Below are 14812 nucleotides of genomic sequence, written 5' to 3'. Positions count from 1 at the left end.
TATTATTATTATATACTAACAAATTTATTTGAGCATAAGCTTTTGTGGACTACAGCCCACTTCTGTAGCCCACGAAAGCTGATGCTCAAATAAATGTGTTAGTCTCTAAGGTGCCACAAGGACTCCTGTTCTTTTTGCGGATACAGACTAACGTGGCTGCTACTCTGAAACCTTCTGCACTGGGTATACAAGATGCAGCAAGAGACAGCCCACAGGGCAAAAATCCACTTCTAGCAAAAGTCTGCTGAGACACACATGGCCAGATCCAACCTAGCAAAACAAGTGCAACTGCACTCAAGTGAACAGGAGCGGAACGGTCTCAGACCAACTCTGAATTTGGACCACACTGTACATGCACATCAGAAGGCCAGTACAAGTTTGAATTCTGGAGTGGGTGAAACAGCCAGGGAAAAGTCAGCTGTCATGGAATCCCACAAAAGATTTCGTGGGTGTGGGTGTGTGTTTGGGGGGGGGGGGGGGGGGGGGGGGGGGGGGGAGATGATGATCTTAAGTGCCAATGTAGAGCATGGAACAGTCCCCAAATGCTAGGACTCCCTTGCTAAGCAAAAACAACACTGGGAGAAGTGCTGTGTCATGAGACTGAGCTGATGTTACTTCAGTACATTTAATTCATGGTTACTTCAGTTATATAGTTGAGATTTCCTGTGAATTCTACTTATTTTCCCAATGATTGGATTATAACTTTGAATATATACCACTAAGGACAGCAAGGCTGACAATATATTCCTATCTACCTATTTTCTTGGGCCCTTTAAGGCTACTAATGGGGAAATACAGACAACATTCTTAATCCAAAGAAACAGACGTAGATACAGAAAACAACATAGAAAGCCTTTTAATGAACCTACAGGATTCAGGCAAAGCTATTAGCATATAAAAAGGACAGAGATTTCCCTCTGAGCAAATAAAGGTTGTAATTAAACACAAATCAAAAGGAGTCCACTGGGAAAAGAGTCCAGGAGAAGCTTTTCAGTTGGAAGGAGGTGGGGGGGGAATAGTTCCTGGCCCCTCTGTGGGAAGCGGTGGTCTCATCATGGGGGGCAGAGGAGCAGGGGGATGTACCCCAGGAGCTGGTGGCAGCTGAGGTGGTGCTGGGGGCAGTACAGGTCCAGAGGGAGGCATAGGTGGCAAGGTCATGCCGCCGGGAGGAGGAGGTGGCGGCGGCATGGAGTCCGGGAGAGGTGGTCGTGGGGGCAAGCCATTCATCAGTGGGGGCGGTGGAGGCCTCTTCACGGTGGGGGGTCCAGGAGGCATGCTCTGGGGAGCTGGGGGCTTCTCCATTTTGAAATGGAACTGAAGGAAAAACTAGGGCAAAAAAAAAAAAAACAACAGGGACAGATTCAATCAACAAACCAGCTTGGGAACCTCACGAGGTGGCTGTCCCGCCATGTTCTCTCCCAGGACCCCAAGAAACAGAGTTAACCATTGAAACATTAGGCTTAATGCTTCCAGCCTTAGGTGTCAGATCACATCACACTCAGCCTCTCCATCCACAGACAACTCCTGGGCTTGCACCAAACAGTCCCACTTCTCATTCTACATACTCCGAAACACCCTCTTTGGATGTTCAATTGATCACTACTCGCTTAGTGATTACTCAGAACCCAATCGCTATTTATGTCACCCCATCCCTGCTGTACTGTGCCCAGCATTCTCACGTATATACTGTGTGGGCACATCACCCCCACAGTCGCGGGTGCAAGTTAGTGGCAGTGCATGGTGCTACTATGTATTGGTCCCTTGGTGCTGCCCCTTTAGTAACTCAGCTGGGCCAAGGAAGTTCACGTCACGGGCCAAAGACACATTAGACGAGGGAGACCGAAAACGGAATTTTGAGCACAGGCCCAAGGAAAGAAGAGCTCCAGCACACAAGGTCTTTGTGCTCAGGGTGCTTAGGAAACTGGGTAAACGTAATTAATCAGCCAGACCCATCACCAAGCATTCAACCCATACTGGAGATTGGAGTTCGGAACCTGGGCTTGCGAGAGGCTCAGCAGGCCAGCACTGAAGGAACATGAAGTATCAGTACCAGTATACTGGTAACTACCGGCCTGTGCTCCCCCCCTTTCTCTCCCCCCCCCCCCCCCCCACATTATCTTTTCACTCCCTCACAAAGAAGTGAGAAATAGGAGCCACCAGCTACCTGTTTGGTTTCTCTGTTCCAGTGGGTCCAAAACTTTCCTTCTGCTTTGTCAATTTCTCTGCTTGGCACCTGTAACAAAAGGAGTAAAGAACTATTATTAGCACCACCAGATTAGCTCCATGCCCCCCCACCCCCTTTTTTTAAGCACTAGAGCTGCAAGATAAACAGAGCTATTCCTGGCTTTTGTGAGATGTGCTAGTATCAGACATTAATAGAGGGGAGGAATTAAGTCACTTTCATATCTGCCAAGGGCAAGTGTATCGACAGAAAACGGCTCCTCCTAACACTTGCAAAAAAGGACTCGGGAGCACCTTTCTGTGCTAGAGGCAGAGAATGCCTCGGCTGCCCAGATGGCCTGGTTTCCATGCTCTCAGCCAGATGCCTCTGTTGAACCCAAAGGGTGGTCCAGGAGTCTATGCTCGCCCTCCTCTTTCAACACTGCCAACCAATCCCCCCATCCACATAGGCTCGCTGGAACAGGTCTACACTGCTCTTTATTCCCCACTGTGAGCCCAACAAATGCAGAAGATGCATGGGGTGGCAGAGACACCAACATGCAGGAGGTCAGACTAGGTGATCGTGGTGGTCTCTTCTGGCCTTGAAGTCTCTGAGACACATTCTCAATCACTATTAGCCCATAAGCCCTTAAATTGTACCTTGAAAGCAATGGTTTCATAGGGCTCTGCCGCCATCAAAAGGTATTGCCAGCGTCTGTCTGGGGGCTCAATCCTTTGCTCATATGCAGACATGAACCGATGTCTAGGCATGATGGTTTCAGCAATCTCTGGGTAATCTATCTGTGGGGTGATATTGCAGCATGAGATACAGACTCACTCCTCCCTCCTTCTCTCAGCAAAACACTCCCGGCTATAAAGAAAGGCCAATACACATCCTTCAAATGGAGACGTTGGTACATTTACTGCTGATGAAAGAAACCAGCTTGACAGCCTTGGTCGGGGATTCCTCCAGTCACCCAAATGATAGTTACAGCGTCATCAGGAGCAGTACCAGCAGTGAGAGTCTCCCTCAGCACCAATGTGCCAAACCGCAGTCCTACAGAGACCATCCCTAGGAACAAGAGGGTTGTTCAGTCTCCAGGGCCCCTTCAGTCCTCAGCCCATGTCAAGAATATTATAACGGCTGGTTTTAATCACGTGGGAACGTGTCTACCAGGAACTGAGCCAAGACCCACAATGCCAGTCTCTCTTTTCTAATGCAGCCTGCTGGGAACTTCCAGCTAAGCAATTCCTTTACTAGCATCTCTCAGAGGGATGCGAGGTGAACAGTACCTTACCTGGAAGAGGAGGCTCTGTTGGCCCATTTCTGGATCTCTCTGTTTGGTCACTGTAATAGAACAATGAAGGAGTTCAATACAGCAGTGGTTTCAACCTGTGGTCCGCAGACTAGGTCTAAGATTTCCAAAGGGGTCCGCACCTCCCTTCAAAATTTTTAGGGGTGCACTAACGAAAAAAGGTTGAAAACCCCTGCAATACAGCATTGAGGCTGGAGTGACACTAATCCTATTTTAGGAACTGATGGTATTGCAAATAGCACCGTTCCAGAGAAACTACAATTGTGCGAACAGTCAGAGTTTTCCAGTGTTCTTAATACTCTACATTATTTTAACCCAAAGTGTTCAGCTCTACATATAGCACCAGTGAAGTGCAGCCACTTCTGGGGCAGGGGCAGAGGCAGAGAACTGGCACACGGCAAAACAAGAGGAGATAGGGGGACACAAAATGGAAGAAGCAGAAGGGAAGTTTTGGCCAAGAACACAATGACAAAGCCTCATTTCTATGAAATGTGCCATGGGATTTTTTTTTAATTTTTTAATAAAAATGGGTGGGCAAATTTGAGACTACAAATCTCGCTAGTGACCCTCAGCATTTGTGGAAAGAAAGGGGGATACTTATACTCGGGGGAGCAGCACAATGATAGGTGACAGAGGAGAGCCAGATTACATCTGATGTTGTTCACCTCCTGCATCACTGATGCTGTAACAGCTGAAAGATCGTGACTACCAACATATTACTGAACAGGCTCTTGTTTGACTGCCAGCTGTAAAGAGTCATTCTATGGGCAAACAAAACAATGCAAGAAGAGAGGGCTGAAGGCCTATAATTTATGACCAGATGTGCTAAAAGGCTTATTTGTAATTAATACCCACCCACCGCATTGCGCTTCAAGCAAATACCAAAGAGCACCAGGTACCCTGATGCAACAGGCACGCCAGTCACTAGCTACCTTTATAACCTGGTCGTCCAATTTTCACAAACTTTTTCACTTCCACTTTGACTTTTTCTGGTGCAGGTTGGGCAGGGGCTTCTTTAGCTTCCTTGGCAGCTCGGCGAGCCCTGAAATCGGGAGAGGAGAAGGTCATCATCTAACTACACCTAGGAACGTCACCCTTTCAATTCAGAGTTCTCTCTCCAGCCTTGAAACCTTGCCCTCCGTCTCTTTCCAACCCTTTCCCTGATGCAGAGAACTATAGCCCCTACGGCTGTGAATCTGAACCCAACACTGCAATGGTGCTAAACCAGGAGCTCCCATGTGTGTCACATCCACTTAGCACATGAAGCTGCTCCAGCTTTCAGGCTCCTGCCAACTGAATCAAGGGCACTTTTTTTATTTAATTCTGTGGGTGAATTTAGTGCCTGTGAAATTAAGGGTTCAACAGCACTGGTTTGAGAAGGACATACTGAGGGAAGCCCCGACTGCTCTGCACCAAGCTCTTTATTAGCATTACATTTTTATTTACATATTTATTTTTAAAGAGATAGTATGGTCCAGACCCAGTACTCCACTCAGTCAATCAAGGTTAACCGTGACCCAGAGTTTCCCCTTAGCAAAGGCTGTCAACTGAGCCGCACTGAATAACCTTAGGCTGAATGTGGTGTCTTGACACATGGATTTAAAGGATCCGGACGTGAAACGGTATTTATCGAAGGATTTAGACACTACAGTAACGGAGACTATCGCGCCACAGAATCTTTTGTTGTATTTCTCCTCCCAACACTCCTGTGAGGCAGGGAACCACGTTTTGCATTTTAGAGTTGGAGAACTGAGGCACAGACACTTGCTCAAGGTTACCCCTGAAGTTTGTGGCAGGGCAGGGGATTAAACCTGGTCTCCCACATCCTGGACGAATGCTTTAACCAGTGGGCCACCCTTCTTCCTAGGCTAGCACCCTGAGCCACTGCATCGCTCGGCACCTTGGATGTAAGCTTCTAAAATGTCATCCAACAGCTTAGCGAACTTTCACACTCTACGTTCAAATCCCCCATGCTCATGGGCTTTTGCTCACTTTCAGAATGCTCTAAAGAAAGTTATTTTTGTACTGCAGAAGACCCATAACTTGCTTTGTTAGGTCATAGAATTTGCCATCATATAGATCACAACTGTTCCATGCCTGCTGTTCCCTACAACATATTTGTCTTTTAGTGTTGTCAGGTACAATGTGTTTTGGTGTAACAGCTTCCCAGATATTCCTCACCATCAGCAGCAGCCCCTTGTGTTCAGCCACTTTAATCACTCAATACTTAAGAATAAGACATGAGACTGAGAACAAGAAGTACTTAATGGACTGCACCCAGGGAAAGAGGGAAGCTTAAAAATGAAACCAGACTGTTTCACCTCCTGCACACAGGAAAACTAAGTTTGCTCTCTGATTTCTACTGCAAAACAAGTAACTCGGGGATGAAGTATTTGTTAAAACTTATACCCAGTACATATTAAAGAGTAAGTGTGTATTTTAAAATGTCCAGAGACTGGAAAATGCTGTAGTTAAGAACTTACAAATTGGTCTGATGCTTTTTCCCCTGGGTATGTGCTAAATAGCTTCCCTGCAACAAAACAAGACATAAGAAAATGAAATATGACAGTAATCTGGGAGGTATCCAACCGTCACAGATGAGATACTATTGGGAGTTAAGCTGCCTTGTGAAGGAAACTCTAAGAAACGCTGACATTTTAACCTTCACAGCATAGAGGGAAAATTTATTCCTCCTCATAATTGCACCGAGGAACTGGAAAATGTATATTTTTGTTTTCAGGACCTCATCCATCCCTTCCACAACCCAACTCTGAACCACCAATCCCTTCCTCTCCTGCATGTCCCCAAGAAACCCAACCCTCCACTTCTCACAACCACATTGGGAGATCTCGCCCCTTTTCCCTCCCACACACCCAATGGTCAGTTCACGAACTGGCAGTCAGGTAACAGACCACACAGGGAATTGTGGAGGTATTTTGACAGCAGGGCTGTGGGGTGGTACTTGCTTCAGACAAGAGTCTGGATCTACCACTCTCCCTCCATGAAAACCAACCTCAATTCATATAATTACGCTCCTTCTTACAAAGAAACCGTCAAGTTAATCAATTTTAAAAGATAGACGTCTTTACCGTACTTCTAAACTTTATTATTAAAAGTGAAATAATATGAAATGGCAAATTTACTTATTTTGTTCTGTTTCTCAGCAACCACTTTCTAGCATGCCTGCACTAGCTTTGTGCTGTGGTGCATTGCAAACGCAGTCTAGGTTTTTCAGCCTAATAAAACCTTTCCATTGTTTTTTTTTTTATTATTTTTAATTCATGGATACATTTCTACTGGTCTTAGGTATTATAAGAACCTGTTGTCACAAAGTGAGATACAGGGACAAGTTTTATCCAGTGTCCTCCAAAACAAAACAAAAAATAGCCAGTTTGTAGGAGTCATCCCCTTGGAAATCAGACCATCTCTAACGGGTTACATCTGAAGACAGCACAACAGTGTCTCTATTATACTCAACAGCAGAGTAGACAGAAGACCTAAAGACACTCACTCAAGCTTGATGAATAATTGAATTTGACCCACTGGAAGTTTATTCAAATACACACCCAACACAAGAACAGTTTGGATTAATTCAAAGGAAAGCCCCTTTAAAAAGAACTGCTCTGAAGGTGAGCCCACATTAACAAGTAATGCTGAGAGACAGCGCAACATGAAAAGATATTGCATTCAGAAATTCCCGAGAGGTAGCTAACATTTTATTGCTTTGAAGATGGATGCCAGTTTCTGTGCTATTCTTGGATCTGCTCCCTAATAATGTTCATATTTAGGGCCCCCTTAACGTCAACACCATATTTTGTATGGCAGAAGAATTTGCACTGAATAATGTGTAGAACGTGCACAAAACCAGAGCACCCAATCTATAGCGTAAGTTTAAATGTGCTTTACTCTCACCGCCCCCACAAGCTCTGAATCAAACTTGCCAGAACCCGATGCAACTCTAGAACGGTGGTTTTTCACTAAGATCAACAGGCAGATGCTCAACTCACCTCATTGTTGTGCAGCGTTAGGCAGAGTTTGCATTCATAAGAACCCAAGTGATTTTTCATAAAATAAGGATCCTAAGAAGAGGATAAGAACAAGAACTGAATGAGAGAAGTCACATGCAAATATCAACAACCTGCACTACACTGAATTTTCAGACAAAGGTAATTAGTATACCTAAGGCAAGATCATTTCTGGACTGGAGAGAGGAATCTTAGGCTCACTGATTTCAATTATGAGACTAACATTCCTTTCAGAAGGATTAAAAAACAATGTATTTGTTAAGCATCAACTGCATGTTCCGTGCTGTACAAATGACAATGGGAAAGCATGGTCCCGTCTGGAGAAGTCTGCAATCAAAGTAGGTGTACTGTTTATGTGATCAAATGACAGTGTTTCAATTCAATCTTTAAAACCCTTCACAACAGGTCAGAAGATCAGAATTTTCTCTCTCTAATCCCTGGTCCAGGATCAGCACTTAGAAAAAGATTGTTGGCCCTGGCAGAGTTGTACTGCTCTGAACAAATCAGACCTAGCATCTTCAAGTTGCATGTTACTGGACTTTAAAGTCAATTACACCATTCTGATTACAGTCTTGCATTATCTTGTATCGCTTTCAAGACTGACTTGATTTTAGTGCCATTATATGGAAGAAAGCTAGAATTAAGAAACAATGTTTTATATTTATCAGAAAATGGGAACCCCAGTTTTTGGATCCAACTCTAAGCTTGTGAGGTAACACCCACTGAACAACCATATCAGATCTGAACTAGGAGAGGGCTGGGGTATGGGTGAGAAAGAAAAGAGGATTATTAGAAAAATCATGGAACTAATTTTAAAGATCTAATATCCCGTGATCTGAAAGGCCAACACCTCAGCTTTCCATTGATACACAGGAGTCATATTTAGTCCTAGTAGTCTGCAGGATAATACACATGAAATTACAACTGATCCTTCAGTCTAGTAGTGGGTTCTTTTTTGGTACTGACCTTGGCCTGAATATAGCAAGTCCTGGAATTTGGCGCAGTGTAATACTCATTCCCTATGCCCATTAACATATTACTTCTTTAAAAGTTGAAATCCATTTTTATTTAAAAATATTTTCCTGATGGCCTGTTCAGTTTATGGCAATCCTGTAACACATCTCTTTGGGAAGATTCAATAGGTCTACTTCTCTCTATGTACATGAGGAGATCAAAGTTCACCTTGTTGATGTCAATCGTTTCCAAAGCCAGCTGCCGAAGCCTCTCTCTGCGGTCTCGGTTACTTTCTGAAGATGAGGCTACGCCTCCACTCCCAGTTTTACCTCCAGGGCGATGCTGAAAATCCATGATTGGGGCTTTTACGCTTCAAGTGACTTAGGTGAGAAAAGGAATCTGGGAAAAATGAAGAGTACAATTCACAGTGAATCATTGTTATTTAAAGGCTACACTATGTTCCTTCATTGGCAGCTGAATTGCAGAGAGAGCCCAGCGGACGCTCTTCAACACTTCAGAGTTGAAGTGACTCTGGTTGAATTTCATCTCCTGCCATGTTCAAACTCCAGATTCCGGAGCAGCCTTTGAATAAGATAAGCAACAGAGGGTCCTGTGGCACCTTTGAGACTAACAGAAGTACTGGGAGCATAAGCTTTCGTGGGTAAGAACCTCACTTCTTCAGATGCAAGTCATCTTTTTACAGCTTTTTACAGATTCAGACTAACACGGCTACCCCTCTGATACTTGAATAAGATAGTAACCAATTCTCCTGCTACCAAATTCCCCAAGATCTGCTAGCAGGCTCTCTCTCATCCGACCTGCCCACCAAGTTTTCCAACCTAATTTCTCCAGCATAAACCCCATCAACAGACCAACGCTCATAAAAAGCCTGCTGGCTACTATGCACCATAGGAAGCGATGCAGGATCAGAAGCAGCACCCTCAACCAGCACTAGCACACCTAATACAATGGCTCGATGGGAGCCTCGGGCAGTTTCACAGGCGATTTCATTTTCCTGGCTACTTTTACATATTTTCCTCCGTTACAAGATTCTGCATTTTTGCCTGAGATATTTAATAGACTCAAGAATGAGGCAAAAATGTTTGAAAGCTACTAGTTAATTAGTGGGCATGTCTACTGGCCCAGATCTGTGTTGTAAAAGTTGGACACGTAACACAATTTGAAATTCAGCATGGCTACAAATCATTGATTATTTGGGGTAAGTACTATATCTTGCATTGCCACATCAAGTATTTTATACATAAAAGAACCAAATGATACAAAAACTAAACAATAAGGAGAAAAATACTGGACATCAACTATAAGCAAACTGCGGCAGACTCTATGGCCTTGGCTACACTCGGGAATTCACAGCGCTGCCGCGAGTGTAGTCACGCCGCCAGCGCTGCGAGAGAGCTCTCGCAGCGCTGTATGTACTCCACCTCTCCGAGGGGAGTAGCTTGCAGTGCTGCGAGCGAGTGTGCAGCGCTGCAGGCTCTGATCACACTGGCGCTTTACAGCGCTGCACTCGCTGCACTCGAGGGGGGGGGCGTTTTCACACCCCTGAGCGCAGCAAGTTGCAGCGCTGTACAGCGCCAGTGTAGCCAAGGCCTATGTCATCAGAGGTGTTCGTACATTGCTACTTGAAGCGCCAAAGCATTGGTCCTGAGTGGGGCCTCAGAGCACAACTGCATGATAACGTAATAATCCTCATTAACAGCAGCTTGCTGTGAGTAAGTGTACAGTTAGCATTGCACCAATGAACAGGCTTATTTTTGAGTTGCGTAAGTAGCCACAGTGTACATCAGTGGTTCTCAAACTTTTGTACTGGTGACCCCTTTCACATAGCAACCCCCCCTTATAAATTTAAACCACTTTCTTTTACATATTTAACACCATTCTAAATGCTGGAGGCAAAGAGGGGTTTGGGGTGGAGGCTGACAGCTCACAAGCCCCCATGTAATAACCTCATGACCCCCTGAGAGGTCCTGACCCCCAGTTTGCAAACCCCTGGCAGAACTATCTAGGATTTTCAAAACACGCCATGGCCTCAGTCTCTGAGGTGCTGCCTCATGCTTTGGAGATCAGTCACTGGACATGACCGGCAAGTATCAGAGGGTAGCCGTGTTAGTCTGGATCTGTAAAAAGGTGCCACAGGACTCTCTGTTGCATGTTGAAGACAGAGGCTGGATTGTCAAAGGTGCTGAGCGACCACAGCTCCCGCTGGTGTGTGTAGAATTTGGGGCTGGCGCTGCTCATTCCCCCTGAAAACCAGAAGCAAAACGTGGCCTCTGATTTTCCGAAGGAACGACCGACCTCTGCCCCGAATCCCACACAGCCCCCACTCCTCTCAAGTTCAGCGAGGGGACAACAAGCCTGACGTGAAAGTCCTGCCCTCCGGCCTGCGATGGGGTCTCACGGCCCCTCAGCCCCAACGCGGGACTGGGCTCTCCTGTCCCAGCACCAGCCTGATCCATCATGGCAGAGACTCAACGGCCTCTCAGAACAACCCCCCCCCCCAACCCCTCCCCCGGGCCGGGCCCCAGAGCTCCCCCCTCCAACCCCTCCCCCGGGCCGGGCCCCAGAGCTTCCCCCTCCCCTCCCCAGCCGGGCCCCAGAGCTTCCCCCTCCCCTCCCCCGGGCCGGGCCCCAGAGCTTCCCCCTCCCCTCCCCCGGGCCGGGCCCCAGAGCTTCCCCCTCCCCTCCCCCGGGCCGGGCCCCAGAGCTTCCCCCTCCCCTCCCCCGGGCCGGGCCCCAGAGCTTCCCCCTCCCCTCCCCCGGGCCGGGCCCCAGAGCTTCCCCCTCCCCTCCCCCGGGCCGGGCCCCAGAGCTTCCCCCTCCCCTCCCCCGGGCCGGGCCCCAGAGCTTCCCCCTCCCCTCCCCCGGGCCGGGCCCCAGAGCTCCCCCCTCCCCAGCCGGGCCCCAGAGCTCCCCCCCCCAACCTCTCCCCCGGGCCGGGCCGGGCCCCAGAGCTCCCCCCTCCCCTCCCCAGCCGGGCCCCAGAGCTCCCCCCTCCCCAGCCGGGCCCTGGAAACCCCGCCCCCCATCCCAACTCGCCCCTGGACCCACACTGTAACAAGGCCCCAGACGGTCCCCCCCGGACGCAGAGAGCCGCTCGCGTTTCACCCCGAGGCCTACACCCCCCCCCGCACCTCACCAGCGCTCGCAGCTCCTCTCAGGCCCGCCAGAGAGCCCCTCACTGCGCACGCGCAGCTTTCTGCACCGGCGGCCAGGGAAGGCGGCACTTCCGGCTTCCGTGCGGGGAAGCGCATCCGGGTCGCGATGGGGGTCACGAGAGACAAAAGGCTTCCGGGTTCGGGGCGGGGCCAGGCGCTTCCGGGTTGTGTAGGGGGGGGCGGGGAGCGGCTCGTTGGGCCCCCGCAGGTGCGCGCGGCTGGGGCCGGGGGATGCGGCGGCCGTAGGGAGCGCGCGGGGGGCGGCGGGGCCTCGCCATGCGCTACAGCGAGCGGGAGCTGCTGTCCCTGTCCCGGCAGCCGGCGGAGAAGGCGGCGGAGATCCTGATGCGGGTGCCCAAGAAGGGGAGCGGTGAGGGAGCGGGGCCGCTGGGGGCTGGGTGGGGGCGATGGGTGTGTGTGTGTGTGTGTGTGTGTGTGTGTGGGAGCGGTGCTGGGGTGGGTGGGTGGGTGGGGTGTGTGTGTGTGTGGGAGCGGTGCTGGGGGGGAGGGGCTGGGGTGGGTGGGGTGTGTGTGTGTGTGTGGGAGCGGAGCCGGGGGGGAGGGGCTGGGGTGTGTGGGGTGTGTGTGTGGGGGAGCGGAGCCGGGGGGGAGGGGCTGGGGTGGGTGTGTGTGGGGGAGCGGAGCCGGGGGGGAGGGGCTGGGGTGTGTGTGTGTGGGGGAGCGGAGCCGGGGGGGAGGGGCTGGGGTGGGTGTGTGAGGGGGAGCGGGGCCGGGGGGGAGGGGCTGGGGTGTGTGTGTGGGGGGGGAGCGGGGCCGAGGGGGAGGGGCTGGGGTGGGTGTGTGGGGGGGAGCGGGGCCGGGGGGAGGTGCTGGGGTGGGTGTGGGGGGGGGAGCGGAGCCGGGGGGGAGGGGCTGGGGTGGGTGTGGGGGGGGAGCGGAGCCGGGGGGGGAGGGGCTGGGGTGTGTGTGTGTGGGAGCGGTGCCGGGGGGGAGGGGCTGGGGTGGGTGTGTGTGTGTGTGAGCGGGGCCGGGGGGGAAGGGGCTGGGGTGGGTGTGTGTGTGTGTGAGCGGGGCCGGGGGGGAGGGGCTGGGGGGTGTGTGTGTGGGGGAGCGGGGCCGGGGGGGGAGGGGCTGGGGTGTGTGTGTGTGGGGGGGAGCGGGGCCGGGGGGGAGGGGCTGGGGTGTAGGGGGAGGGGGGACTAGCCTGTGGTTCTAGGGTGGAGGGGGATGGTGCAGAACCAGGACCAAAGTGGGTGGGGGGGAGATTAAGTGAGGTGGGGGGGCATGATGAGGAAGAGCCAGGCGGTGGGCCAGGACCTGAGGTGTGTTGGGTGAGCCATAGGGCTGGGGGAGGGGGTTGGGAAGATGGGGGGTGCCCATGCCTGGTAGGAGGAGCCTCTTTTGTGGGGATTAATTTCTTCTAGCCAGGAGACAGTTATTTGCGCACATCCCCCAGCTGAAGCCATCTCTTTCCCCTTCCTCTTCCCCAGGCAGCTCTGTTGAGCCCCCTGCACTGTGCATGTCCCTTGGGGATATCCAGGACCGTGGGGGTGCTTTCTCTAAGAGATGGAGTTTATGCTGGTATCTCTAGCCCTGAATTCTTCTCCTCTCTCCCCATGTTGGTGAGGGGATGTATGTGAGTGGGCTGCCTCCCTCTGCCCTACAGGTGGCTGCCTTTCTGTGGCGTAGTATGTACAGTTGGTGGCCTGCATTGGGATCCTGCCAGCTGCGAGGTGCTGTGGAAGCATGCGTGGTTGTAGTTTTATAATTCATCAGCGATGTCCTAGCCAAGGCTAGGAGTGAGTGCGGGATGGACTCAAGATTGCTTGAGGTGTGGTCACCTAGGAGCTGTTCAAGTGAGAATGAAATGCCAGAAGCTGCTTAAATAAGCAGTGGGGACTTAAAGTCTAATGGAGCTGCCCCATAGGGTCCATTTAATCTGCGAGGCAGAGATGCAACCTAGCAGCACATTGCTGTGTACCAGTGCACCTGTCTCTTCCCTTCCCAAGCAGCCCCAGCTCTCCATCCTCCACTTCTGAGTTCTCAGATCTCCACTTCTGAATGCTCTTTTCTTTGCAGTGCTGAAGAAACGCCTTGTGAAGCTTGTTGTCAACTTTCTCTTCTACTTCCGAACAGATGAAGCGGAGGTATGGAAATAACCTGCTTCTAAACTGGTGGCATGTGGTAGTTAGAGCTGGTGCCACAAGAACCTGCCTTGGTTTTTAACGTGTTTATTACTGCAGGGTCTAAGAACCAACCAAGAGTAAAAGCCCATTGTGCTAGGCACTGTACTAACACAGAGTAATAAAGGCCCATGCCCTGAAGAACGTACAATTGAAATAGTCATGTGATGTTTGCGGTTGGTGTTTGACAAACATAATGAAACCTCTGCTTGGGCTGATAAGTAACCACTGTGCCGCCCAACCCTGGCCACTGTGTTTCTGATGCTATGGTCCAGGGACGATCTCTGAAACACAGCCATTGCCACACTTTCCTGTGGGACTGCAATTCATGTATGTGAAACTAGTGAGGTGGATTTTAAATTTAGACTCATCCCCTAGCAATGGAACTGGGGTTCCTTTGTGAACAATAACGGCATCATTGCTTATGTGCCAGACCTGGTAAAAGAAAACTGAAGCAATGTAATAGTTGTGTTTTATTAATATTCCTTACTTAGACCTTTATAAGTGTGCAAGGGCATTGTCTGGTTGCTAGAGCAGAGAAATTGAGAGCTGGAGACTCCTGTATTCTGTTCCTGCAAATGACTTGATGTGTGTCCTTGAGCAAGTCGTTTGATCCATCTTTGCCTTTGTTTCCTCATTGGTGGTAATAAAACCCACTTTAGAAAGTGCTTGGATATAAGGTGCATGATGAGTGCAGCGTGGCACTGTTGCTGCTATGCCATTTAAGTCTTGAAGACAAGGCTTTTGGGGTGATGTTTTTGTAGTTTGTGCCAATCACAAATACATGTGACCCTAAGAATCCTTGCACTCTCGGTAGGGTATTCTCTCCTTCTTACCTATCTCCTCTGAGAGTCACAATTACAGGATCTGGCCAAGAAGATGCCACACTTCACAACCACTCTTGAGTGATTGTGAAATCCTGTTAGAGCTCTGACTGCATGAGACTAGAGGCCATTCTCAGTAGCAGATTTCCCTCCACTGCTGCTTACATGATTTCGGCTGCTTCTGCTACTTGTCCTGGCCATAAGACTATAAAT

General features: G+C 49.9%; 2 protein-coding genes across 7 annotated transcripts in view; one reads left to right on the top strand and one right to left on the bottom strand.

Annotated features, from left to right (window-relative positions):
• Nucleotides 1-840: 840 nt before the first annotated feature.
• On the bottom strand, nucleotides 841-11758 carry SF3A2 (splicing factor 3a subunit 2). 2 transcript variants are annotated; one of them, XM_005283856.4, is made up of 9 exons: nucleotides 11613-11758; nucleotides 8684-8854; nucleotides 7484-7555; nucleotides 5960-6006; nucleotides 4409-4518; nucleotides 3459-3508; nucleotides 2821-2961; nucleotides 2165-2233; nucleotides 841-1326 (listed from the first exon to the last, which is right to left on the bottom strand). In XM_005283856.4, exons 2-9 carry the CDS (start codon nucleotides 8807-8809, stop codon nucleotides 991-993), a joined length of 951 nt encoding a protein of 316 aa, XP_005283913.2. In that variant the 5' UTR covers nucleotides 8810-8854; nucleotides 11613-11758; the 3' UTR covers nucleotides 841-990. The 2 variants fall into 2 exon arrangements, with proteins under 2 accessions (XP_005283913.2, XP_005283914.2); XM_005283857.5 differs by having other exon boundaries at nucleotides 11608-11739.
• A 25-nt stretch (nucleotides 11759-11783) lies between these two features.
• Nucleotides 11784-14812, top strand: part of PLEKHJ1 (pleckstrin homology domain containing J1) — a 34771-nt gene continuing 31742 nt past the window's right edge. For 3 of the 5 annotated variants that reach the window (XR_010594957.1, XR_010594955.1, XR_010594956.1), the window contains exons 1-2: nucleotides 11785-12001; nucleotides 13672-13739. Coding sequence is in view for 2 of the 5 variants with exons in the window: in XM_065578670.1 (XP_065434742.1) it covers nucleotides 11908-12001; nucleotides 13672-13739 (162 nt within the window). In the remaining 3 variants the exon portion in view is untranslated. Of the gene's footprint in view, nucleotides 12002-13671; nucleotides 13740-14812 lie in introns of all 5 variants that reach the window. The other 2 variants (XM_065578670.1, XM_065578669.1) reach the window with 2 other exon arrangements.

This window comes from Chrysemys picta, chromosome 25 (genome assembly GCF_011386835.1).
Source record: "Chrysemys picta bellii isolate R12L10 chromosome 25, ASM1138683v2, whole genome shotgun sequence".
NCBI lineage: Eukaryota > Metazoa > Chordata > Testudines > Emydidae > Chrysemys > Chrysemys picta.
The sequence above is the reverse complement of the archived record's forward strand: the minus strand, read 5'-3'. Positions and strand labels throughout refer to the sequence as shown.

What these genes read in the sequence shown, in the direction of transcription:
- SF3A2 (XM_005283856.4), bottom strand. Translation starts at nt 8,809, where the DNA reads ATGGATTTTCAGCATCGCCCTGGAGGTAAAACTGGGAGTGGAGGCGTA. An exon ending in AAAAAGCATCAGACCAATTT is followed by an intron (nt 4,519 to 5,959) that starts GTAAGTTCTTAA and finishes TCCCGATTTCAG; the next exon opens with GGCTCGCCGAGCTGCCAAGG. An exon ending in GGAACAGAGAAACCAAACAG is followed by an intron (nt 1,327 to 2,164) that starts GTAGCTGGTGGC and finishes TTTTTGCCCTAG; the next exon opens with TTTTTCCTTCAGTTCCATTT.